The 26549-nt window shown below is 44.0% G+C and overlaps 1 long non-coding RNA gene and 1 gene segment (V, D, J or C); both read right to left on the bottom strand.

Moving 5' to 3' along the window:
• Positions 1 to 770: 770 nt before the first annotated feature.
• Positions 771 to 10143, bottom strand: LOC123583329. The segment is given in 5 exon segments: positions 771 to 1717; positions 3112 to 3249; positions 3609 to 3680; positions 4504 to 4782; positions 8491 to 10143. Coding segments are annotated over 4 exon segments (552 nt in total).
• A 9797-nt stretch (positions 10144 to 19940) lies between these two features.
• On the bottom strand, positions 19941 to 26335 carry LOC123583372. Its single transcript, XR_006704842.1, has 2 exons — positions 25860 to 26335; positions 19941 to 21200 (listed from the first exon to the last, which is right to left on the bottom strand). It is a non-coding gene; the product is annotated as an uncharacterized LOC123583372 (long non-coding RNA).
• Between the last annotated feature and the right edge of the window lie 214 nt (positions 26336 to 26549).

Here is a 26549-nt window from a genome sequence, read left to right as displayed (position 1 = left end):
TTTGGGCTGGTGCTCTTGGTAACATGGTTCTGCTCACAGCCACGTCCTGCCTCACTGAATGACTTTGAAGAAGGTACATTACCTTTTTGGAAGGGGTATTTTTTCCATCTGAAAAATGAGGATGTGATCTTTTTGTTCTTTGCCACTTATAGAAACATGCTAATGTTACCTAAGGTAACAGATGTGAATGTTTTGGAAATAGGCATTCTTTACACACACAAGGTGCAGTTGTGTGGAATCTTCTAATGGTTCTTCCCTGGATGGACCTCCTTATCCATGTAGATTGTCCTAAACCCATTGACTCAGAGGGCTACTGCCTCCTTTCTTTGCTTTGGGCTGTGAAGACAACATGGGAGTCTGCAGATGGCAATATCAGGGGGAGTTGGTGAAGGTTGCTCTTTCACTTGTGACCCCATAAGCCCCCGCTTGACACCCTAGGTAGCACCCTAGGTGCCCAGGAAACCACAATAGTCAAGGGCTCTGCTACCTGAGTGGATGCACCTGGGAAAATGCTGTGGCCTTGCTGACGTGGGGGTAGCAGAGCCCATCGGCCACAGAGGGGTCATTGCTGCTGTTTTGCTGTAGCAGCAGCAGCAATAGCCGGAAACCCAGGGCAGGGTCCCCGAGGCAGGAGCCTGCAGGCTTGGGGCTCAGGAAGCTGCGGTGTGACCTACAAGTTCAGTTTGGCTTTTGTCTGCCTAACAGTGAGTTCACAGCACCCACTCTCCCCTTCCCGCGGTGGTCTGTTATGAGTAAAGCCAGAGGCAAGGCACACTCGATGCACTTTAATAAATGCAACAGAGACAACACTGAGAATGGCAGAAAACCATCAACAACAAGGGGCAGGCAAGAGTCAGCATCCACTGAAATCAAATTCCCTGTGCATATATTGGCAGGCAAAACCCAGTAAAGATACTCTTTTTACAGCCCAAATCTAGGAGTCTCATTCCTCTCCCTCCCTCCAAAAATGCTTGCACAGTAAGTCGCTTGAAAGCAGGCCCACCTCTCATTCATCTTTACACCCTCAGCTCGGTGCCTGGAACTTAGAAGGAGTCAATTCATGTTTGTGAAGTCAATTGATAAAAGTAATTTTCTCTGTATTTTACCCTGATCTTTGCTAATAGCTTGGAGAGTATTTAGATGAGGCTTTAGAAACCCCATTGGCTGCATGAGAAGTCAAATGTAATTTTGTTGGTAAAGTACTAAGGAAAGCAGAAAGTGCTTTTGTGGATGAGAATGCCAGCTTGAGGCAAACCTAGTGCTGGGCTGAACAGAGCCATTCCTGTTAGGTGAAGGGCATCTTCTCTCCAACCCCCAGGGTCTGTTTTCCTCGGGGAGTATGGAGCTGGGAATCTGTTGGCTCCCACTTTCTACTTTTGAAGGCAAAGAAAGTTAAGGGAACAAAACACTATTTTCAAAGTGTATCTGTTGTAGAAATAATAATAAAAAAAATGAGTCCTATATCCCTTTATAAAGCAGCAGATAGAGCAGTTAGGACCATAACGCCCTACTCCCTAGGACTTGTGTCTTTCCACAAAGCTGGAAAATGAGCTGGGTTTGTTGCTTTGATGGTTTGGGTAGCAGCCACTTAAGCAAGACTGGGATCGGTCACCTTGAATCACCGAGAAGCCAGAAGTCTAGGAGACAGCTCCTCTGTAGGCTTTTGTGAAGACATAATGTGGGAGTTTCATAAGGCAGCCTTCTGAAGCCAGTCAGCCTGCAAGTGAGGACAAGGATCAGAGTGTCATAGATCACAGATAGTCAGTGCTGGGAGGAATAGTAGTACTCACACAGTCTGGGGATGGCCAGTACTTGCTGTGACTGCATCATTGCAGACATCACTAATCTATCATGGTATGGTCCTTTCTGCACATGGCCATAATTCAGCTACTCCGTATTAGCTTATCAATATTGGCATAAGCCATGCAACTCTTTTGCTCTCCTTAGTCTTTCTTAACTCCTTTGTTTAATAGGTGAAAAACCTCAGGCCTAAAGAGGTGGACAACTAGGCTAGGGTAGCAGAGCGTTAGTGACAAGGACAGGGTGAAAACCCACAACTTCTGTGTCCTAGTGTAGTGCTCTTTTTATATAGCCACACTGCTCTTGTCCTTGGGACTCCTGGAAACCAGTCACCCATTTGGAAATGATTGGACATGTCCTCAGGCTGGGTTGGATCAGTCCCACACTTGAAATCTAAAGTTGTCCCTAGATCAGGAGTTGGGACTGGGGAGAATTGGGGGTACTGGAAAAAGGGCTTCGTGGGCAAACCTAGGCCCCGGTTTAAACTTCATGTCTAAGATTACATGAAGAAGGAATGCAAGTAGCAGGCAGATAATTAATGTCTCAACTGCAACTTTGTATGCATCTTGAATAGCTAGCAGTGTGCTGGTTACTACTAATGGGCATGTAGGTTCATCCCAAAGATGGGCTGGTCTATACACTGGGAGTCCTGTGATAAAGAGATGGGAGCTGGCATCTCCTTTGTCTAGGCAAGGCAGTTTCCGGAAATTCTTTGGGTGAAGCTTTACTGATGGCCTTGCAAATAACCATGACCCCTTGGCCAGATAAAATAGCAAATAAAGAAAACTATTTCTCATTACATAGCTCCAAGGTTTTAGCTCCTGGGTTGGAGGTGGGGATTATCGGCCAGTATTACATTATACTACATAACACATTTTGAGTCTGGCTTGAAATAGGAGGACAACAGGAGATGGGGTGTTATGCTGAGTGTCTGAGGTTGCCCACCTTTATTAAATCATACTATGTCTCAGGGCACCTGGGTGGCTCAGTCGGTTAAGCGTCTGACTCTTGACCTCGGCTCAGGACACGATCTCATGGTTTGTGGGTTCGAGCCCTGCATCAGGCTCTGCACTGATATCTCAGAGCCTGCTTCGGATTCTGTCTCTCCTTCTCCCTGCCCCTCCCCCACCCGTGCACATGTGTTCACGCACTCTCTCTCTCTCAAGATAAATTAAAAAAAAAAAAAATCCTATTATGTCTCTGTGTTCTTCCCTTTCCAAGCCTTCTTGGCCCCTTACATTCCTAAACTCCTTTTCTCCATGTGCAGCATAGTTTGGCTTGAGGTAGGCATAAGAAGCAGCTAATTCTTACCTTAAAAGAAAAATAACTTGGCAGTCAAGAGAAAATTGATGGCAAGACTCTTGGCAAACACCATCCGGAGCCCCAGCACTGTGAGGGACAGCATGTTTACATTCCCGGCTGTGAACTGTGAACTGTGATGAACTGTGGCTGAACAAGAGCAAAGATAGCGGCTTTAGCAAGAAACTAAATTCCCTTCCAGAAATTAGGCGCACAACACACGGACACCAGCCTGCCCCGAATCACCATCATTCTGCCTGGGCTGCAAGCCTAGCTTGGTGGCAGATGGCCCTGAGAGACCCAAGGCTGCTGCTCACTCCCAGCCAGGCAAGCTTTGGAAACCCATGCTTGTAGCCAGGCAAGCTTCACCGAGAGGCTCAGAGGGAACCAGCTGGGCTCAGGTATGGTTTTTGTTTTCTTTTGGTATCTGCTGACTTTTGGCCCTGTCTGACAATTACAGAGTTTGCTTTAACACTCAGTTCTGAAGTTGACCCTTGATTTCAACTAACCTTTGGGCTCACTGATGCTCTTTGGAGTTAGCTTTATGTTTTCAGTTTCCGTTGGTTTTGGTTTTACAGTACCTGGAACAAACAGCAGTGGTCAGGGATTTACTGGCAACCAAGAGGCTCAAAGGGTTTGAGGTTTGAAAAGTGGAGGAGACTTTAAGTGAGTAAACTGAGGATCAGGGGTATGAGTGGCTTAAGGTCAAACAGCTATTCACACAGCCAACATTCTTCCCATTCTGGAATTTTTTCGTTATACTACGAGGCCCACATTCAGGTATGTTTCCAATTTGTAGGATGAATGAGGGTTCTCAATCCTGTGATAAGCTGGGCTGCCCTTTGTTTTGGCATACACATTGGATTAGGCTGTGCACAAATTTTTTTTAAAGTTTTTTTTTTTTTTTTTAAGTTTTTAAAATTTATTTAGATAGAGTGCGAGAGAGCAGGGGAGAGGCAGAGAGAGGGAGAGAGAGAATTCCACCCAGGATCAGCACTGTAAAGGCAGAGCCCCTCATGGGGTTCGATCCCATAAAATGTGAAATCATGACCTGAGCTGAAGTCAAGAGTCAGACGCTTAACCCACTGAGCCACCCAGGTGCCCCATAGTCTGTGCACGAATTTTTAACCCAGAGTCTAGTAGTAGGACAGTCATTAGTATCAAGGAGACAGTGGCTGGTGAAGAGGAGATAGGAGATGAAATAAGATGGACTTTATCTTAGATTCCAGCTCAGGGATGCAGAGTTAAGTTCAAAGTCAATGACGGGCCATAGTTGGGCTCAGTCTTGTTTCTAGCATGATGCCACGTTGAGAATGATCTGTCAAGAGTTTACATCTTCAGCTTCCCTTTCCCTCAATTTTTCTTCCCTACAATTCCAGCCCCTTGAAACTAGATGTGACCTACCTGAAGAATTTGTCCTTGGTTCAAAGTTAGTGGAGCTCACGACTTCACTGTTGTGTTCAACCGAACAGGTCACCGAATTTGGATCTTCATACCGACCAAGTTTGACAGCACTGTACTTCCCACTGGGGGAGACGACAATAGCAGGGTCAAATTCTTCTAGTTTCTTGGTTGATTCGAGTTTTATGTCTATATCCTTAGGATAGAAATCCTTCACCAGACAAGCAACCGTCGTCCCATTTCGCATGATGAAAACAGATGGTTTGGCAGGAGGCTGGCTTTCTGCAAATATAATCAATTTCTCTTGAAAGATGATTATCTGCAAGTGTGGGAGTTAAACGGTGGGGTTTACTTCAATTCCTTTGGGGCCAAACACTGCAATACAGACTTTCCTGCATCCTTTAGTGACCTGGGTTTGTTAACACCCAATGAAAGAGGTGGCTAAGGGAAGCGGAAATGAAAGGCAGTCAGTCTGACTTCTAGTTAGGAGCTGCTAAGAGACATGGCCGGAAGTGGAGATGGAAAATAACAACTACAAACGAGTTTCTGGATCATCTGAGATTCAATTATCTATATTTTGTTAATCATTCCTCTGGATGATTGCAGTCAGGTTGAATATCTGTCTGCATCGTTGGTTTATTTTAAACGCATAAGCACTTAGAATGAGAACAGGGTTGGTGCTTAGTTAAAGAATCAGGGTCTGAGAAGGACTACATGACTTGTTCAAATACCCTGAGGATGGCAGTATTGGAGTCACTTTAGGGTGTCTTTCTTATTTTTTGGACTGGAAGGGATAACCACTAAAGTTAAGTGGTATATCTCACTGCCTTTAGGTAAATACTTATTTTGTTGTAAGGGACTATCCTATAGTTTCTGAGTCTTTTATCAGAGATAACAGCTATTATTCCCAGGAAGTCCTTATAGATACTAATTTTTTTTAACATTTATTCATTTTTGAGAGAGAGACAGAGTGTGAGTGGGGGGGGGGGGGGAGAGGGGCAGAGAGAGAGGGAGACACAGAATCCGAAGCAGGATCCAGGCTCTGAGCTGTCAGCACAGAGCCCGATGTGGGACTCAAACTCATGAACCATGAGATTACGACCTGGGCCAAAGTCAGATGCTCAACCAACTGAGCCACCCAGGTGCCCCTAGATATAAACCCAGTTTAAACCCAGTTCTTATTTTATTCTAAGTGAAGCTATGGAGTGTTGGTCCTAATCATTGGATCGCCTCCTGGCCTCCTCTGCATTCATGCCTCACCTTGACCTACCATCTATCTGCTACTCTGTATATTCATCTTTTTCTTTCCTTGACACTGAAAGTTTTTTTTTTTTTTTCAACGTTTATTTATTTATTTTTGGGACAGAGAGAGACAGAGCATGAACGGGGGAGGGGCAGAGAGAGAGGGAGACACAGAATCGGAAACAGGCTCCAGGCTCTGAGCCATCAGCCCAGAGCCCGACGCGGGGCTCGAACTCACGGACCGCGAGATCGTGACCTGGCTGAAGTCGGACGCTTAACCGACTGCGCCACCCAGGCGCCCCGACACTGAAAGTTTTAAAGCTTTGAGGGAGGCAGTATTGATTCTTTCCCATCATGCCTTATTAAAGTTTGTGAATTGTGATAAATTTTGTCCATGAAGACTTGGATCCTTAGGCTATCTTCAAATAACTGTTAAAAAAGGAGGGTGCTGTGAAGATGCCTGAAATCAGGAGAGACAACCAATCTGTGAATGGTGACCTAGATATATTTCCAAACAGAAGCTTAACTGTCAATTTTCTGTAGTAATTACTTGTGTGAATATAGCTCTTCTATTTGAAACTAGGTGATATCAAATTAAAAATGTTGAATTCCAGTGTACTTTTATTTACCATGATCTATAATCAAGATACAAGGTAATGATCTATAATCAAGATACAAGGTAATGCTAAATGAAAAGTCTTGGTAATGGGTGAGTAAATGCAATCATTTTTCTAATGCTCTGTCCTAATTTGGATTTGGGCATTAGCTGTTGAAGCTCATGGTAGTGGAGCTATAAACAAATAAATTGGTTATATCTGCTTGAGAGGGTACGTTTGCTAGTCTAGAAGTTCTTTCCGATCATCATTTTGTAAATGGACAATGGCCAATCAGGGCTTTCCTAGGGAATCAGCTGTTCAGAGACCGCCCCCCCCCCCCACCTTAACTAGCCTCCAAATATTTTTTTGAAAAAATTTGTTACCACTTTTTTCTCTGCCTGGAAGCTCAGCTGGAAGACTGGATTCTGTTTCAGTCACTAAGGGCAGGAAACTCATTCCTAAGAATCTGGTTCCATATATTTTGGCTTCAGTTCTAGATAAGACGGGGATTGGGGATTTTTTCAGGGGGCTCTCCTGGAACCTAATTTCAACCCATGTGAGGAAACCTTCATCGTTTTGCTTTCCGGCATAGCTGAAGCCACTGATAACAGACACTGATAACTCGGCAGCAACGGCTTGAAAAACCACATGTTCATTCACCTGTCTTCAGAATTGCAACATTTCTCGTTCACTATACTGACTTTGGTGACATGTACTCTGGTTGATTTTCAAGGGAGTTATGAGATACAGAGAAAGGAAACCAGTAATTAAAAAACAAAACAAAACAACAAAACAAAACAATCCTATTTCCTTGGTTACTTCAGAGTATGACCCAATCCTAGCCTGATTTACTTGGATAATTAAGGCTTGCTTGGGATTTTAAAATCTAAATTCAAAGGCAGTTGTCAATGATCACTTGGGGCTAGAGAGATTTGGTTTGAATAATTTGAACAATGGAACAGAGCTGACAAGACAAATGTCTGAAGAAGGTCATACACTTATGATATTGAGCTCTTAATCTGTTACTATTTCAGATAAAGCATAATGCATTCATTTGGTAAAACATTTTTCTCAGACCCTTTTCTCAGTGAATACCTATCTATTGAAAACAGTTGTTTGAAAATGAAGTGTTTTATCTAATCCATTCTTTGGTATCATGGTAACCAAAGAAAAGGTTATCTGGCTGAATTGAACCTTTAAAAAAAAAAAAAAGCATTTTATATGGTTGCCATATGTAAACTAGTCGATTTTGTTTTCAGTTTAAACCAAAATCCGAGTTAGATAAAATTTGCCCTACTGTAGTCCAAAATTTAAAGATCTAATTGTTCATTTTTTTGAGAATTGCTGGTCTTTCTTCTCGGCCCACAAATGTAATTACATTTCACTATGGGTTTCAAAGTGCTATTTGTTTGGACAATTGCTATTTTATTTCAGACTTTCTCTTTCTATGAATAACAGTCCAATGCTAAGGTTATGTGCTGGTAAACAATACCAGAAGAAGTATATACTTTTCCTGAACAGCCTTTCTTAACTTGTATACATAGAAATCATCTATGTTTTAGATTCCCACTGAGTCCTATCAGTTCCCTAAGGATTGTACTGTAACAAATGTCACTCACAAATTCAAGGCTCTCTGACATCATGGGATTTAACTTTAACATTGAAATACACATTTGCTCTACCTGATTACTCTGACCTGGTTAACTGTCTCTGTCTTAAATCTTCCAAGCTACAGGGCATTTGTTTACGGTTGCAATGAGGCACGTACGCTAGTCAGGGTAGCCAAAGAGATGGGTAAGAATGGAAACAACCTTCTGGAGATTTGGGGCCAGAGTGTCCCTGCACATCCCCTCCCCCACCATGTGCCCCAGCAATTAGTATGATTTTTATAGTTTTCCTGGCGTTTTCTGGGCTGCTCTGAAGATTTCAGAAATAAGTGGGGGATGCAGTTTGAATGTATGTTTTTTTTAAAAAACAAAACTAGTTACAGAGCTGCTTCAGGGACTCAGCCCAGTGTCTTTATCTGGCCACCCCCCACATCTGGGCTACTCCATCTCCTAGTTATACTTTCCCAGGTAATGCAAACTGGATGGCAGCCCCAGTGCCAGGACTCAATTTATCCCTAGAAATATAGTGGAAAAAATCAACTCACGTGGTTCCACGAGGAGTTTGGTGCCGGCTCCAAAAAACATCTGTCGGGTATCCCAGGAGCACATCGCAGCACTGCCTCACAAGTAACCAGCCTGGGGCTGGCTCTGGGGCCTGGCCTAGAACATCTGTGCCCTGCCTCCCCAGCCTGGGTCCCAGCCTAGAGACCCCACAGCTCAGAGAACTACAAAGCTGTCCTCGATGAGATCAAGGGGCTGAGTGCACAGAGGCTCAGTTCCCTTTGAAGCTAATAATAGTGTATCTGCTGGATAAGGATGTGTGCATGAAATCCCAGCCAGGAAGCACGGAGACAGGGGACAGAGCTGACATAGAGGAAGAGAAGAAGGCGACAGGTGACTGGTAGCTGCCTTCAAGATGGACAATTTAACTCCCAGTTTATTGGAGGCCTTTCCAAGAAGAACACGATAGCGTGGGAATAGGGATGGGGCACGGAATAGTGACATTTCTTAGAGTGAATGTTTGGCTGAAGAGTGTTTAGACACAGGTCTGGTTCTCACATTCTGGTTCCCTTCTCTTGGGTCACAGATACTGCTTTTTGATTAGAAACCTAATTTCTTCCCCATCACTCAGACTGAGCTTCACAATAATAAGGAATCTGTCTCCTAATTCCCCGAGCCCAAGGAAAGGCTTTCTAAGGATCTGAGGCTTGAACAAGAAGTTGGTAGTGGATGGAGAGCCCAGGGTGCTGTGTGTCCATGGATGTGGGTCAGAGAAGCCGCTGCTTGCTTTGGACCACTTGTTTTTGTTTTATAATTCCTCCCATATCTGGATCCAGATACAAGCTTCAGGAGGATATAATAATCATGTGAAGTAGAATTTGAAGGCCTTATGGATTACTCGGTCTCATCACCAGAAATCTAGAGTCTAGGGCTAGAGCCAAAGGGAACGATGGTTGTATAGGGCCATTATTTGCTGTCAAAACTTTAAGGATTGAGGGCTTGACTTGAAATTCTCACTTTCCCTAACTGAGCTTCACATAATCATATTACACTCCATCACTGCAGGAAGAGAAAACTGAAGAAGTAAATAGAGTATCACCAGAGAGCACAGGTCAGAGTCCCGGCAGAGGGGCTAAGCATCAGTTTCATGTCTTTCCTTTTTCCCTAAGATTCCCAAAGCCACAGCCTCAGAGATTTGATTGTAACACTGCAGATAATTCTGAATTTCAAGTGGAAATGATTTAAAGGGAAAATGAAATACAATACTTTTCGCTCAGATGCAATTTGCCCAACATCGATCAGACTGCAATCAGCTACAACATGATTGTTTCCCTCCTTCTTTCTAGTCTCTCCCTACTCAAAGATAAGATAACACGCCAAATCCCACTATTGGCCTGGAAGCAACAGGCAACCAAGAACCCCTGTAAGTTTATGTTTCCTCCTGAGAGGCAGACATCATGTTGACAGTACCAGCTGCTTTCAGGATGTCAACCTTGCCACATTCACGTACATTTCCCCACTTCTTTATTTCCTCCGAAACAAAATTTAACCACGTAAGGGGGCAATGCCTGCCCCATTGGACTTGGCATTTTGGAAAGCTTCTGAAAGACTACTGTTCTCTGGACCAGTCCCAGTGACTGTTGGCAGCTACCCAAATTACCTGAATATCACCTCTGGATTTCTGAGCACTGGCATGCCTTACAAGGGGACAGTATCTCTAGGAGAGCACCATGACTTCCCTGTTGTCCTGAAGTTGGTGGCTGTGATTCTACATTGGATGTAGGCTCCTGAACCCTGTGCAGAGTCTTCAGATCTAGGGCTAACCAAAGGGATGCAATTTCTGCTCTTGGAAGAGCAAGAATGGGGCCTGGGTGATCATTTAGTCTGAGCCAGGCACACTGATTTAATGCAAGTTCTCAGCAAAAAGACACAAAGGCAAGATTGGCTTTTGTCATCTGAGGGAGAGAAGACTGTCTTGATCTAACTCTCTCTGCAATAATATTTTTCTTCTTTTTAACCCTTCCTCTTCCTACATTTTGGCTAGGAGTCTTTTTCCTCATAAACAGTGGAGCGACTCTCACCTAGAGCTTGCCTTTTCCCTGACCGAGGAGGGGACCAAAAGCCTGACTAAGGGCTTTCTTCAGGCCTTGGTAGAAGGCTTATTGCTACAAATCTTTAGAACAGAGTTTCCATGCATACACAGACTATTTTCTTAAGAGAAACCTAATGAATTCATCCTCAAATTTTACCTTGACTCTTTGCAACAACAAAACAATGCATTTCTAATTTAGAGCCTCCTGACCTCCCCCAAAGCTCCAATCCATTCAGGACTCTGCTACAACAAGTCCAAGGGACTATACGCGCTGAAGTAAATTAAAATGCATGACTTACTTGGTTCCACGACGAGTCGAGTCCCTGCTCCAAAGATAAGTGGTGCATCATGACACCACCTCAGGCATCATTACAAAAACCCCACCACCTATTTGCCCTCCGTTTAGTCCGTCTGTTTGGAAGGGGGGGTGGGTGGAGCAGAACGAGAATAGCTGGAGGCATAAAACTCTGCAATGGTTTCTGAGATCTAAGCACTGTATCTTAGCAGCTTGTTTATATGTGTTGTCCTCTGAGTGTTGGCATTTAGGGAAGTCCCTAGGTTTTCTACTATTATCTCCTCAACCTGCCATCACTTACCCGCCGATCTTGCTTCAGGATCAAATTTCACAGGGAGAAAGGAATCATTTTGGGTTGGCTGAGAATTGACAAATGGCTATTGTTAGCAGAAACATAACTATAAGTCTCTAGTCAATCATAAGCGACTATGACTCAGAGGTGGAAGAATGTGATGGTTGGAGCAAGAGCCATCGATGCAAAAGAAGTGGAGCCTACCCGAAGGGTCATAATAATCATACATGACCACGACTTGTATAAGAACTTGGCTATTTACAAATGTCTTGTGTTTATACTACCTCAGCAAACATTATAGTAACAAACTCCATAAGGTGATATCATTATTAGATCCTTCTTACAGATGAAGTCACTGAAGCTAATAATGGTTAAGATAGTGAGTGTCAGGACTGGGCCTTACTCCCAGGTTCTTCAGACTCCAGTTTCCATGCATTGAACCAGAGTAACGAGTGATAGGACTGGAAGGGGCCACAGCAGTCACTTGTCAAAACCTCTGTGGTGACACAAATGTTAACTAATGGATGCATTGGAACAGTTTTGATCTTTTCTAGTACCCTTTTTAACAATCAAATCACAGAATTCCTACTGGGTCATAAGACACTCAACACCATTGGACTTCCTTGCTTTTCCTACTAAATCATCCCTAAGAATTGGTCTAGAGGATAATTAGAATCCTAGTGTGCTAAAGCTGGAGGACCCCTTCGAAATCACTTCGCTTAGGTGGAGGGAAACTAAAGTTCGGTGAAGGAGAGTCACAGAGCTTGTCAGTCAAAGAGAAGGATTGAAACCTGGTCTGAATTCTTGGTCTGACTTGCTCATCATCACACCTCTCATTTACTAGGTGTATTTGGCACAGTTCTGGTTATGCCCTGGTTTATGGTCTGTAAATGGTGAGTGCAGAGGTGGGAAGCTGGTTCCCTAAAGTTAGTCAGGTAGAGGGAAGACAACGAATACTCTCCAGGAAGGATAGTGGATCAAGAGGACCACTGCAGCACATACCTCATTCTGGAATTTATCAGAAACACAGTCCCCGTTCCTCAAACCATCCCTTGCTAAATTACATGCTGGCTAGATTTTTTTCAAGGGTTTCCAAAGCTGGTGACTTGGGAAAATACTTAAAGATAATTGCTAAACATAGTGGTCACAAGAAGGAGAAAGAAGTCACTTACGTGGTTCTACCTCCAGATAGGTTCCTTTGCCAAAGAACATTGGATACTGCACAGCTGATAGACCTAATCTAAAAAGAGCTTTGCTTTCTCTGTATGGCGACCCTGGCACCAGTTGCCACGTCATGTGATATCTACTGGACCGTATTTTCTGTCTCATCTAGAGTAACTTCTTTGCGCCTCTGTCTTGGCGGCTATCCTTCAGGACAAAGCAGGAGGTGATTCCTGAGTCAAATAAAAATCTGAGCCTTTGCCATGTTACAATCTGAATTTGTGCTCTGAATGAGAGAGAATGAGTTTGTGCTCTGAGAGAGATTGGAAAGGAGTTTCTTAGTTTGATCAGGAGAGAAGAAAGGTGGTACGTTGGTCATAGGCTGGCGGTTCTCAACCTCTGGGCTACACTTAGGTGGGGCAAAGATCTAGTGAGTCATGTACCCCACTCATTCCTCACTTTAGGGGACTTCCATTTCATATCCAGTAAGAACTTTGCATCATTGTCAAGCATTGTGCAACACACTTCTTAGTATAAAATAGAATTAGAATCTTTAGTACATTAAAAAATTTTTTAAAAATGTTTATTTTTGAGAGAGAGAGAGAGACAGAGACAGAGGACGAGTGAGGAAGGGGCAGAGATAGAGGGAGACAGAGAATTCCAAGCAGGCTCCAGGCTGCAAGCTGTCAGCACAGAGCCCGATGACGGGCTCGAACTCACAGAACTGTGAGATCATGACCTGAGCCGAAGTCGGACGCTTAACCGACTGAGCCGCCCAGGCACCCCTAGTACATTTTAAGAACATATTCATAAATATAAAACTTTAGCAAGCTTTAATGATACACTCACACTTAAAAATGACTGTGAAATTAGCCTCTGTCATATGTAAAAATGAGAGTCTATAAGATTGTCTGTGTCACTTATACAACCAGGGTGAGAATACATTTTCAGATCTGCTTATAGCCCGTAACGCGTTGCAGATCACTCTTCGAGAATCACTCAAATGGAAAGTGAGTCTCAGCGGTGGTGAGACAGAAAGATGTCAGAAAACCTGAAATCTGGTTCAACTCTGTTCCTCACTAAGTGTGTAATCTTAGCCAATTTCATGGAGCTACATTTGTCTCCTTTATAAAGTGAGGGTGATATCTTCTGTATTGGGGGTTCTAAAGATGAAATGAAAGGGTGTGTGTAAGGCACTCTGTAAACTAGAAAGCCTTGGCTGAATGACTGGACTGTTCATTAGGGTTACACTCAGAGAAAACACATTTGACTTGAAGTAAGGGGTGTAATTTCCCTGAGCACAGAGCTTCCCAGGGCCAGGATGGTAGGAAAAGGTCACTAAGAGGGAACAGAGTCCTATTTCTTTGTTGCAGATGAGAATGCCCACTTCTTAGGGCTGTGGGTGAGGCCTGAAATCCAAATTTCTGACTCCCTTGGTCTTTTCTCACGGCCAGGTATGACCTCCACTCCGTTCTCCAGTCTCCCCTTCTCTGGTCTCCAAACCGAAGCCCTGACTCCTCCCCAGGCCTATTACCAACCTGACCTCATTTTCAAATTCTCTCCCTGTCACTCTCTTTCTTCCAGCCACACAGGCTTCCTTACTATCCTTCACATGCTCCAGGCAGCGCTGCGTTCCCCCTGAGTGCTCTTCCTCTGGATGGATATCTGCGGGTGGCTCACTCTGTCCCACCCTCAGGTCTCTGGTCAAAGGTCACCTTTCCAGTGAGGCCTTCCGTGACTCTGTTAGAAACTGCACACTGCTCCCTCCACTAGTCTTCTGCTTTCCCTTTCCTGCTTTATTTTCCCTCACAGGGCTTATTGCCGCCTAAAGTACTATATATTTTATTTATTTAGCTAGTTTACCATCTGTCTTTTGCCATTAGAGCGAAGGCACCAATAAGGCATGGGTTTTGTCTGCTTTGTTCATGCCGATTCCCTCAGCAGCTACAGGAGGGCCCAGCCCATGGGGACAGGGACTCGTCACAGGTTGCAGAGCAGGGACCTGGGCTTGGCTCTGCGGGTTCCCAGTTTGCTTTTATTTCTATTTCCCTTTGCCTGACACCACAACTGACTGTCCATTCATTCATTCATTCATTCAACAGTTATTTAGGCTTTCAGTGTATTTGTGGAAACAGTGAGGAACAACTCAGCACCCTTGCCCTCAGGGAGCAAGGAAGACAGATAGTGAGTTATACGAAGCTTCAGGTGGAGGTGAGAGTATAGAAGTGGAGCGGGGTAAGGGGACCGCAGAATGACAGAGGATGGTTGGGAAGGCGTCACTAGAAGTGACATTGAGTAAAGACCTGGAGGAGGAGAGGGAGAGAGCTATGTGAATCCCTGGGAGAATGTGGTTGTGGGCACAAGGAACTGCAGGCCATGGGCTCTGTTCTGAAACTGACGGTTGCCAGAGGGAGTGGGTGGGGGAGGAGCAGCGTCGGGGGAAGGGGAGCAGGAGACACAGGCTTCCAGTTACAGAATGAATGAAGAGGCCATGAGAGTAAAAGGCACAGCATAGGGAATATAGTCAATGGTATTGTAGTAGTGATGTACAGGGGCAGATGGTAGCTACCCTTGTGGTGAGCACAGCGTAATGAATATACTTGTGGAATCACTATGTTGTATGCCTGAAACTAATGTAACATTATGTGTCAACTGTACTTCGATTAATAAAAAGAAGGCTCTGTTCTGGGAGATGCTTATCGGGAATGAGAGGGGAATGCCAGAGACAGGAACAGGAAAGTTATCTCTTGGAATTTTAGAAACACACTGATGAGCCCAGGATTTTCTGGACTCTTTTTCTTGGGGTCAAGATAATCTGTTCATTGCCTGGATCTTTCTGAGTGTAGAGACCTTTGAGTGCAGGGGTGTAGTGTGAAGAATGGGCCTTGCCTGGAGAATACCTCCTTGGGTAGCTGGTTTGGGTATGGGCGCAGGAGCACGTCCTTGGTGAAGGCGGGATGGTGGTGGGGGATGGTGGTTGGAAGGGAAACAGCCTAACTGTGGCTTCAGACCCTGCAGGCAGCTTGGAAAGGAGCCCAGTAGAGGTGGAGGGGGAGGCTGGGCCAGGCAGGAAAAGCCTCCCATGTGCCTCTATCAAACTGCAGTCCCAGCAGAAAAGAAAAGTTCTCAAGTGCACAGATGGTGGAATCAGACAGATGATACAAATTTTGACTCTGTGATCTTAGAGAACCCACCTCCCATCTGCAAACAGGTGAGGAATAGTACCTAGTTCCACATGACCATTGTGAGAAGTGCATAAAATGGCATTCATTAATAAAGTGCTTCATCCAGTGGCCTGATACATAATAGACACTCAGAAAGTGGTAGTTAATATAGTGATGACACATAATAATACATATTATTCTAAGTGTATCTCATGACCCACTTTCCTGAAGATGCTCCTGATGACTATGGCCCTTTTCTAAGCTCCTATCATTGTCATGGTCAGTAGCACATGCTTACGTCGTGGTTCTTTATTCCATGCTGTTTTGTCCTGCTTTCTGGTTCTGCTTTATGAAGTTAAGCGGCATGCCCAGGTTTTCTCTATCCAGAGGGATGAAAGGTTGATGGATTTGGGTCTGTGGGTTTGTGTAGACCTTTTGTTAGTTTTGTGCTACCCAGGAGCCCTGCAGATAAGAACACAAAAGGAGCTTCCAAGGAAAAGGAAGCTTCAAAAGGAAGTAGGCTTCTGAGAAGATAAAGTCTCTGGGTTTGCAGTGAGGCCTCCTCAATCCAATATTACTTGGCTAAAAAAGAAGGCATCATTCAAAGTTATCCTGGATCCCTCTCTCTCTGGATGCCCCTTATCTTTTCATTTCAAAGGATGAAGGAATGTACCAGCTCAGTATTTCCCAGACTTCAATTAATCACATTTCTGTTTTGTCACATCCGTCATATAATTTGCTTAATAATTTTTTAAAATTTACTCTTTAAAAATTTTTTTAATGTTTATATTCTTGAGAGAGAAAGAGACAGAGTGTGAGTGGGGGAGGGGCAAAGAGAGACGGGGAGACACAGATTCTGCAGTAGGCTCCAGGCTCTGAGCTGTCAGCACAGAGCCTGACGTGAGGCTTGAACTCACGAACCGTGAGATCATGACCTGAGTCAAAGTTGGATGCTTAACTGACTAAGCCACCCAGGCACCTCTTAAATTTACTTACCTTTTAACTTAAAATATAATTAAAAGGAAATTTTAAGTCATAGAGGTTTGACAACCTAGTTGTACTATTGTGATATCCATTAAAAGATAGCACAATGAAAATGAAAAAGTCTATGTACCATATAAAACCTCAGGTTGTGCATTCCACACTTAGGAAAACACTGGATCATAACTCAGCAAACAGAAGGACTTAATTTATTAGAAAGAGCATGGTGAACAAAGGGAGGTTAGAGAAATCAGTCACTCACTCCACTGGGAATGTGGATAAACTATTATCTTAGTGAGAAATTTTAAAGCCAGTGAGGTCTAAAGGCAAGGACTTGAACTAGTTGAATTTTCAAAATGTTGCTATGATTTTTCTCTCTCTTTTTTTAAAATCTGAATTTCTCTGCCCTGACAGTGCTAGCACAGCTTGGGATCTCTCTCTCTTTCTGGATGCAAAGCCATACCCTGTTTCTCCCCATAGTAGGTGAGGCCTGGGAATGGCCAGCCTGCGTTCCTTCTTCTTCCTTCCTCAGCCCCGAATTCTACGGTTCCCTCACATCATACATGTAGGCATTCTCTGAGAGGAGACCACCCCATCAAATTCTCCCACCCCACCTCTCTGGAGCTTTCTTTTACTTTGGAAAACACAAGCTGAATGTCAAAGCAACAGGCTAGAGTGTGCTGTTAATTTTCTAGTAGCCAGCTCAGCAAATTTGGGACCACTGACCCCACTGTTAGATTTCCCTAGGACCTTTGAAATGGGGTTTTGTATTTTCTTTCTTTCTTTCTTTCTTTCCTTTTTACATTAGCTGGCTTAATATTAATATACACTATTTAACTGGAAGCTTCTGACAAATGGAGACTTTTTAAACATTTTTTTTAGCAAGACATGGTTGAATTCAAATGTCATTTAAATGACACAAAAAGATGCCCTCTGTGTTGAGTACAATCTTTTGACAACTTCACCGTCGATTCTTTTATAGCAGTTAATTAACGAGTGGCACCATACCCTCTTCGTGAGGAAGATGAACACCATGAGTTGTTAGGGAATTTCTCCTGCCTGTGTCCCATAGACTTTAAAGCATTTCTTAGTTGGAGGCATTACACCTTCACTTTGTTCTGCTTGGGATCTGGTCTCGCTGGGAACCAGAATGTTCCCGCTTCCTCACTAGTAACCTAGCTTCCATTTGTAGCTCAAACAATTAGAAGCCGATGTCTGGAACTGGGTTTTTGTTTGTTTTTTTCTGAAGAGAAATGTGCAACCCCAGTGACCACCCTCTGGCTTCACCCTCCAGGGCCAGTGAGCTGTCTCGAGAGCATGTGTTTGGCCTAAGGAGGGTCAGAAGTATTCATATTTACATTTAAAGAACTTTGATAGAATCACTTAGGCTCAGATCAACCTTTTTCCTGATGGGTTCTCTCCTTGGGGAGTTAAGCCAACCACTCTGTGGTCTCTACAGCCTGACCTGAGTCCTGCAGATTGGGCAGAATTTTCTCAGTTTCTCTGGACTTGTGTGGGTTCTTTCGCAGCTCCAGCACCTGTTTTTGTTTTTTACAGACAAACCTCCTCCCAGCTCCCATCGAGGGGACTAACCATAGTTCACATCTTCCCTAAAGTCCTCCTTGACATGGTTTTGGTGCTATTACTACCTGTTTCACATTTCCTGATATTTCCGCCCCCTTCAATGGAGGAGCCCCTAAACTCAAAGAGCAGATAAATGCGTTACTTACTTGGTTCGACAGTCAGGCGAGTTCCTTTTCCGAAGACGAGTTTGTGTCAGAGCACTTGAGGGCATTCCAAAAACCTCAACGGTTGTCTGCGGGAGCTCCTCTTCGTATTAGCTTTAGGACTGGAGGGTCGTCAGGGCTCAGCTCTTAGAAAAATGGCCCTCATTGCTTAGCCAACTGGTTCGTGATGATTTGATCAATCGCAGGTGGGGTGGGCTTGCTTTTGGGAGGCTGCCTGAGGCGTAGGTAGGGGCACTTGTTCCTATGGGGAACATTTCTAGTCTAGTACACCTCGTGATGTCCTCTGAACGATTGCTTTTTCTTGTTTTAGATTGTTCTTACTCCCAGACCCACCCCTAACTCTCAGTCTTGGAAAACTGGCAATGTCAAGAAGATGGGTCTCGGGTTTGTGACTATTCTAGAGTCAAGGGCCTTTACATTCACCAGGGCTGCTTTAAGGACAGATAGCGTGTGGCATAACAAGAGGTGACAGGGCAGCATGGAGCCCTGATGAGGGCCTGGTGATTTACAGTTCGGTCAGCGTTAGAATGAACAACTGTGGCTGGCGTTCCCCTAAAAACCAATCAATCTCTCTTTGAATTTGTTTTCTCTAAACTGCAAAGCAAAACACTCAGGCAAATCTCTCTAGGGATTTGGATTCAGAAATTCCATCTGAGATGGCTCATATAACCCTTATGACAGAATCAACGTGAACAAAGACAGGAATAGTTTTTAAAGAAACACCTTTCGCATTCCCCACATGTGGCTGTGGGGATATGTTGAAATGCCAGTTTCATTCAAGGGAGAACAGCAGTGAGCGAGAGGCCAGCCGTGGGTGTGGGCGGGGGTCACTTTTCCTGGTCCAGTCAATTTTGTGGCCTCCTTTCCGGGTTCCTGGCCAAGAGGGGTGGCTTCCTGCTGTGTTTGGCCCTCGGGGCATGGTAGCCAGGCTGAGGTTTTCCCGGGGAAATGCCACTTTTGCTGCCTGCAGTTTTTGTACAGGTCTTTGTGGGTTTTGTAGCACTGTGAGTATCCCGCCAATCACAGTGCTACAGAGCTTTACAAAAACCTGCCCTGGGTTTCACTCTATGTGGCCTCTGATAGTCTTCTCCCAGTCAAGCTCCAGCAAGATCAAAGGGTTTTGGCAGTTAGCTCAGGGCAGGCTTGCCCAGGTGCTGCTGTCTGAGGCTTTTCTGCCCTGCCGGCTGGATCTGCCCTGGAGTTTGCGACCATGATGGACATTCAGAAGTCATCATGTCCGTTCCCATCTGTGCCTTTGGCCAGTCCACTCTCAGATGGCTTCCACAGAGGAGTCTGTCAGATTTCTGGATGTCTCGAGTGGGTTCTACGCATTGTGGGCTGGGCAGAAAATGTTTGCGGTCAGGGTAATTTCCCCTGTGACCTCCTAAGCCTCTGAATCACCTCTGCCTGCCCCACTTTGCACCTCAATAGTGTTGGAGGTTTAGAAAGGGCTGTCATGTAAATTGAAAATTTCATCCTCTTCATGGACTCTCCTGGTTGCCAGCAGCCCATATGGTGCTTTGTGTGATGTTGAAAAGGCAGCCCTGTTGGGCAAATGCTGAGGCAGTCCCTTGGGTCCAAGCCTGGCGAACAGATGGCACCTTTGTGTGCTTTATAAAAGCCACCCCTTTCTCCAGCTGATGCCGCATTGCACCAGGCCTGGGCTCAGCTGGCCGAGCGCACTCTGGATTTTAGCCCCGCTCGTCCCCTCAGCCGAGTGCCCTTGTGCAAGGCATGGCCAATGTGACAACACACAGTGGCTTTGGCCAAAGTCAATGCATGCTTTTTATTCGTATTCTTGTTTGACCTCTGATTTTGGACAAGTTATTCCCTTTTTGAAAACTCCTCTGGGGCCCTCCACACACTGGTCCTGGTTTGCCTGTGATCTCTGTGTCTGTCACTGTGAAGATAAAGTGATATGCTAGGCTCATCGAAAGTGACATTATTGAATGGTAACCATTTGAAGAGAGTGTGGATTTTGCTGTTGTTGCTATCAATAGGAAGCAAGATTAAAAAAAGGTTTATCTTCACATTCTCTTTGGGAGATCTTATCCAAATCCATGGCTTGATCAAGTACCTCAGTTCTAGTTATAATCTTTGTGACAAGTCCTTCCCACCCTACATACAACTGTATGACTGTCGCATAAATATTGAGCAACCTCATCCCCATGTACAGAGTCTAACATTCTTTTGCTGGGAGAAAAAAACAACCAAATAAACAAACAAAAAAACAACAACCAAAAAAAAAACCAAAAACTGAAACCAAACAAACCAAAGAGTGAACAGGAAAAAAGGAAAAGAAGAAGCGTTATGGTCTCAGTAATCATGTAAAGGGTTGACTTTGGGGCAGAAAGGAAGGAAATGTGGGCCTCGTGGGGAGGGCCAGATGTGAACAAGGAATTATAACCTGGACTCTTGAGTAGAGCTGGTTTTAGGTGCTAGTGTTTGCAACGGCAGGAGGTAGTTACTGCATTTGAAAATGAATTAAGGGACTGGTTAATCTGCGTGAGACTCACTGACTCCTTCCTAGAGCTTTCCCAAGCAGCCATTAGAAATCGGTTTGATTGGAGCTAGTTATAGGAAACAGATAGTTGAGGATGAAAAGCAGTGGAACTCTGGAGTAATCCCAAAACCTAAGCCATACAAACGTGTGGATCTGGGACAGTGAATCTTAACAATCCCATGGCTGTGGCAGAGAGTTCTGGGGTGACGAATCCTGATGAGAATGCTGCTGTTGTGGCTTCCAATTCTTCACCCCTCCCTGCAACAGAAGTATGTGTCCAGGTACTTTGCCTCATGACTTTGCAAGGCCTTCTGTGAGCAGAGTATGTATCTCACTCATTGGCTTTGGGGCTTGGCCATGCTTTGATTAATAGAATATGGGTGGAAGTGACAGTGTGCTAGTCTAGGCTGAGGCTCCAAGAGACATCCCAGCATGGATTTTCACAGCACTCTTGAATCTCTTTCTTCTGAGATGAGAGGAGTCTGCTCCAAGGAGTCACTGCTGCTTCAGCCAGGGTCCTAGAATGAAGACATGTAGAACAGAACTGAATCCAACCCACATATTGAAGCCAAGTCCAGCTGCAGGCCAGTGAGCCAAAGCAATATATGTTTGTTGTTGTAAGCAGCAGACAATTTGGGATTGTTACAGGTCACAATCACAGGAGAAATAGCTAATTAATACGGATGTTAAGCCTCGGGGTGACCTCAAATATGAAATCACATGCTTGAAATTATTGGTAGCTCCCCATTATCTTCAAGACAAAATGATATGTAACATAGGCTTTTGTTTACCTATCCAGACCTACATCTTGTACCTTTTCACTTGCTCCCATAAACTCAGATGCACTGAACTACATGCTTCCTGAAAGCTCCATGTCCTTTCGGACCTCTTTGCCTTTGCCATGTGATTGCTTTTGCCTGAAATGCCTTCTTATTCTTTGATTCCCCAATTTGGATCTTAACCCACTTCCTTAGATCCTATTTATTTTCTGGTCTTAGCTTTGCAGTTGAATTACTTGTGGGAGGAGGGGTAAATGCTGGTGAAAGACTGAATTGGGTTAGATACCCACACTTTCCCTAAATTTTCATGAAAACCATTTTCCCCTCGAAATACAAATCAAAACCACACTCAGATATCACCTCACGCCAGTCAGAGTGGCCAAAATGAACAAATCAGGAGACTATAGATGCTGGAGAGGATGTGGAGAAACGGGAACCCTCTTGCACTGTTGGTGGGAATGCAAATTGGTGCAGCTGCTCTGGAAAGCAGTGTGGAGGTTCCTCAGAAAATTAAAAATAGACCTACCCTATGACCCAGCAATAGCACTGCTAGGAATTTATCCAAGGGATACAGGAGTACTGATGCATAGGGACACTTGTACCCCAATGTTTATAGCAGCACTCTCAACAATAGCCAAATTATGGAAAGAGCCTAAATGTCCATCAACTGATGAATGGATAAAGAAATTGTGGTTTATATACACAATGGAATACTACGTGGCAATGAGAAAAAACGAAATATGGCCTTTTGTAGCAACGTGGATGGAACTGGAGAGTGTGATTCTAAGTGAAATAAGCCATACAGAGAAAGACAGATACCATATGGTTTCACTCTTATGTGGATCCTGAGAAACTTAACAGAAACCCATGGGGGAGGGGAAGGAAAAAAAAAAAAAAGAGGTTAGAGTGGGAGAGAGCCAAAGCATAAGAGACTATTAAAAACTGAGAACAAACTGAGGGTTGATGGGGGGTGGGAGGGAGGGGAGGGTGGGTGATGGGTATTGAGGAGGGCACCTTTTGGGATGAGCACTGGGTGTTGTATGGAAACCAATTTGACAATAAATTTCATATATTAAAAAAATAAATAAATAAATACAACACATCAACAGCAAAAAAAAAAAAAAAGAAAAAAGAAAACCATTTTCCCCTCTTTTTCATTAAGTAGAGACCCTTGAGAGAAGGGATTTGTCTTGTTCATCTCTGTTTATTCTGTGCCGGCACAGTGCCTGACCAGTGAGTGCTCAGAAAGTGTCTTCTGAATCTGTTTTAAGGATGAGATATCTCAGGCTCAGAGAGGATAAGTTAGGAAGCAATACAGCCATGGCCAGAATGTACATAGCCCTCTGCTCTCTCTCTCTCTGGCACCAGGCTGCCTTATGGAACACTACCTGCAGTTGTTTAGTGAAGCAGAGCAACATTACTCGTGAGCAAATTGATTTTTAACATTAGCCTGAGTTAAGCATCATCGGGAAGACAAATTTGTTGTGATTTGCTGCACACCATGAAATATATTCTACAGTCACATAGAAATGAGTTTCCCCTCGTCTATATTCAAATCACATTCTTTACCACTAACATGAGTAATCAAGGATCAGTTGTGCCTCTGGAGAGGAATCCTAGAGTGTCATGGCTGGGGGAGACCTTGAGGATCATGTACTCACTCCCTGGAATGTTCAGATGAAAGAGTCTAGAAAGATCCAGTGAGGTTTTACAACTTTGCCAAAGCACCCAGTTTCAAAGAAGCATCCAAGAAATCAAGTATCCCAATTCCTAGTCCAGTGCTAGTTTTTATTTTTATTTATTTATTTAATTTTTTTTAATGTTTATTTTTGAGACAGAGAGAGACAGAGCATGAATGGGAGAGGGGCAGAGAGAGAGGGAGACACCGAATCCAAAGCAGGCTCCAGGCTTTGAGCTGTCAGCACAGAGCCCGACATGGGGCTTGAACTCATGGACCATGAGATCATGACCTGAGCGAAGTCAGATGCTTAACTGACGGAGCCACCCAGACTCCCCTACTAGTTTTTAGTACACTAGGCAAATACCCAGTCTTCTTTGGCTTTTATTCTGGCATTTATCATTTGAAAGTGTTTCTGGGTATCGTCTCAGCTGACCTCCTTGTCTGAAGTGGCCATAGGCTGGCTTGGGTAACCTGTCCTTTTCTTTCTCTATGTGGTTTTACACTGTTGTATGAGATGCTGTTCTGTGGGAACGGCGTGGAGCAGGCACAGGGCAGGTGTATCCTAAAGTTCAGCACTTCCTGGAGGGAGGCTGGGCCATGTTCTCAGTCAGTCAACTTCATTCTGAGGTGGGTACAGAGGGAAGGGAAACTGTGTGAAAACTGGGCTTGCCATGGTATTGTCCATTCCCAGCTAAGACCAGGCCCCAAGCTCAGAGACTCCAAGTACTTTGAGAAAATTCATGGGATACCAAAGCAAGAAATGAAGTAAGGGCTGATCAGGGACATCCTCCAGGCTTGAAATATTTGGAATTGTGGACTTTGAACTAGCTGTATTTATCACCACCGCCTGCTCCCAGTATTGACATGTACTGTTAAACAAACTGCAGTGTATTCAAAGGAGGATACCAGGCTGTTGAAGATACTTTGTATCATGTACAGGGAGGAACATGGAGAGCAAAAAAACATGGAGGAGTGTAGACAGAAGGAAGGGACATAGATGCTGGGGGTGTTTGATCATAGTCTTTGGTATCTGTCAGGGCAGAGCTGGCTTATTAATAGGCAGCTGGATTCTCATGTCTACTTATGCATTCCATCTACTGAAATCTGCTGGTTTGGTTTAAAGATATGAGAAAACTCTGGACTTGCACAGATCTGCAGTTTGAAAAAAGATGTTAATTGCAATGTAGAATCTGAAACCATATTAATGAACTTTTCATATTCTTTTATACCCAAATCCATTGGTCTAGCTTGCATTTTGGATGGAACGTTCGCCGGTGCATGGTTTTGTAACACTATCCATTGGTCATTTGGTAAATAATTGGTTCACTGATTTAGGCAACTTCCACATGTTGACACATTTCATTATACAGTGTCAAACTATCACAGTACTTAATATCACCATCAACATCTTTAAGTCAGAAAAGTATTTAAACACTGGGGGGCGGGGAGCATTCAGCTCATGGTGGCAGATACAAGTTTTCCCAAATTCTGCTTTTTGCCTGAAAGCTTAGATTTTTTTTATCATTAGCCACAATTTTCAGTTTTTCTTGATGTGACAGGCTCAGTTCATTCATTTTCAAGGAGATGCCTGCCAAATGCCCAAGTCTGAATACCCATAGTTTATCTGTCAGTTATTCTTTCAAGCAAAAGTGACATCTCATGGAAAAACTGGCTAGTTCAGCTTGCAATTCAGCCTATTGCACAAATGTTTTCCCTTGAGATAACTATCCTAATTTAGAATGCAGCATAAGTATTTTGTGTGTACTTCCCCTTTTGTCACACAGAACGTTAAAAAAAAAAAAACATATCCAAGAGTTGAGAGTTTATGAAATTAATACTTTTTACTGCTTCGTCATTGTTATAGACTGAATTGTGTCCTCCCCAAAATTCATACGTTGAAGTCTTCTCTCCCAGTACCCCCAGAATGTGGCTGTATTTAGAGTTAGGGTGTTTTTTAAAAAAATATTTATGTATTTTTGAGAGAGAAAGAGAGAGAGAGCGAGCACACAAGTGAGGGAGGGGCAGAGAGAAAGAGAGAGTGAGAGAGACATAGAATCCAAAACAGGCTCCCAACTCTGAGCTGTCAGCACAGAATCCCATGCAGGACCTGAACCCACGAACTGCGAGATGATGACCTCAGCTAAAGTCAGATGCTGAACTGACTGGGCCACCCAGGTGTCCCTAGAGTTAGAGTTTTTAAAGATATGGTTAAAATGAGGCCATCTGGATTGGAATAGCATGGATCCTAATTCAGTCTGACTGGTATCCTTATAAGAAGAGGAAATTTGGACACAAAGAAAGGAGCCCAGGGGTATGCATGCACAGAGGAAAGGCCATGTGAGGACACAGAGAGAAGGTGGCCATCTATAAGCTAAGGAAAGAGGCCTCAGGAGGAACCAACTCTGCAGGCACCTTGATCTTGGACCATCAGCCTCACAACTAAGAAAATAGATTCCTGTTGTTTAAACCGTATTGCATGTGGTATTTTATTATGGCAGTCCTGGCAAACTAATACAGTTAAAAGTACTTTAAAATGAAACCGGCTTTTTTCCACCTGAAAATAACATGGCAGTAAAGAATACAATGACTCGTAACACAGCATTGATGCCACTGCTTTGATTCATGCTACAGGGCCGGAAATTTGACCATCAGTGTAGAAATCAACAGAATGAAAAAGGCAAGTCGTGTTTTGGTATTATTGTGAAAATAGTTCTTACCTCATGGAGTCCCTGAAAATGTCTTGGAGACCCTACAGGTCCATGGGCTCTACTTTGGGAACTACTGTTCTACATTTGTTCTTCTGCTGCCGAAGCTGCAATGGCAGCTGGCTTTCTCTACTGCTCCAGCACGCTCGACTTGTTTGATAGTGATTAGCAGATCATTTGCATCATATGCTTTGATCGATGAATAAGTGGTCAGAAGCCACAGTGCACAGCAGCATCCAGTTCTGTAAAAATGAGAAAATTGACCCAAATACTTTGGTTGAATCTCTAGAGTCAAGGACCATGGATCTGTAAGTCATCTGCCACTGGTTTCTTCTGCGTGATGGTACTCTGGGGGGGGACAGACACTGGATCCAGGACGGTTGTGCTTTGGTGACAGAGGGAGGGCTCAGTGAAAGCGTAGAGTCTGACCACATTACCTTCAGTACCCATACAACATTTCTGTGGCAGTAGTTCAGACTTTCCATGAAAAATGATGTTTACTTATTTAACGGGCAGCTAGTTGGGACGGTAACTTGAATGTTTGGCGAAACTATAAAGAAGAGGAATAGAGCAAAATGCTTGCGGGTTTAATGGGTCAAATAATACCCTTAGTGACTGGATAGGAATTAAAAGAGGCCAGGCTTTTGAATAGAGCATAATATAAGGTCCTGAGTATGGATAAATCTAGTCAAGTTCCCCTCA

Source organism: Leopardus geoffroyi, chromosome B3 (assembly GCF_018350155.1).
Source record: "Leopardus geoffroyi isolate Oge1 chromosome B3, O.geoffroyi_Oge1_pat1.0, whole genome shotgun sequence".
In the NCBI taxonomy this organism is placed as follows: Eukaryota; Metazoa; Chordata; class Mammalia; order Carnivora; family Felidae; genus Leopardus; species Leopardus geoffroyi.
Note: the sequence above shows the minus strand (reverse complement) of the source record. Positions and strands in the feature narration are given on the sequence as shown.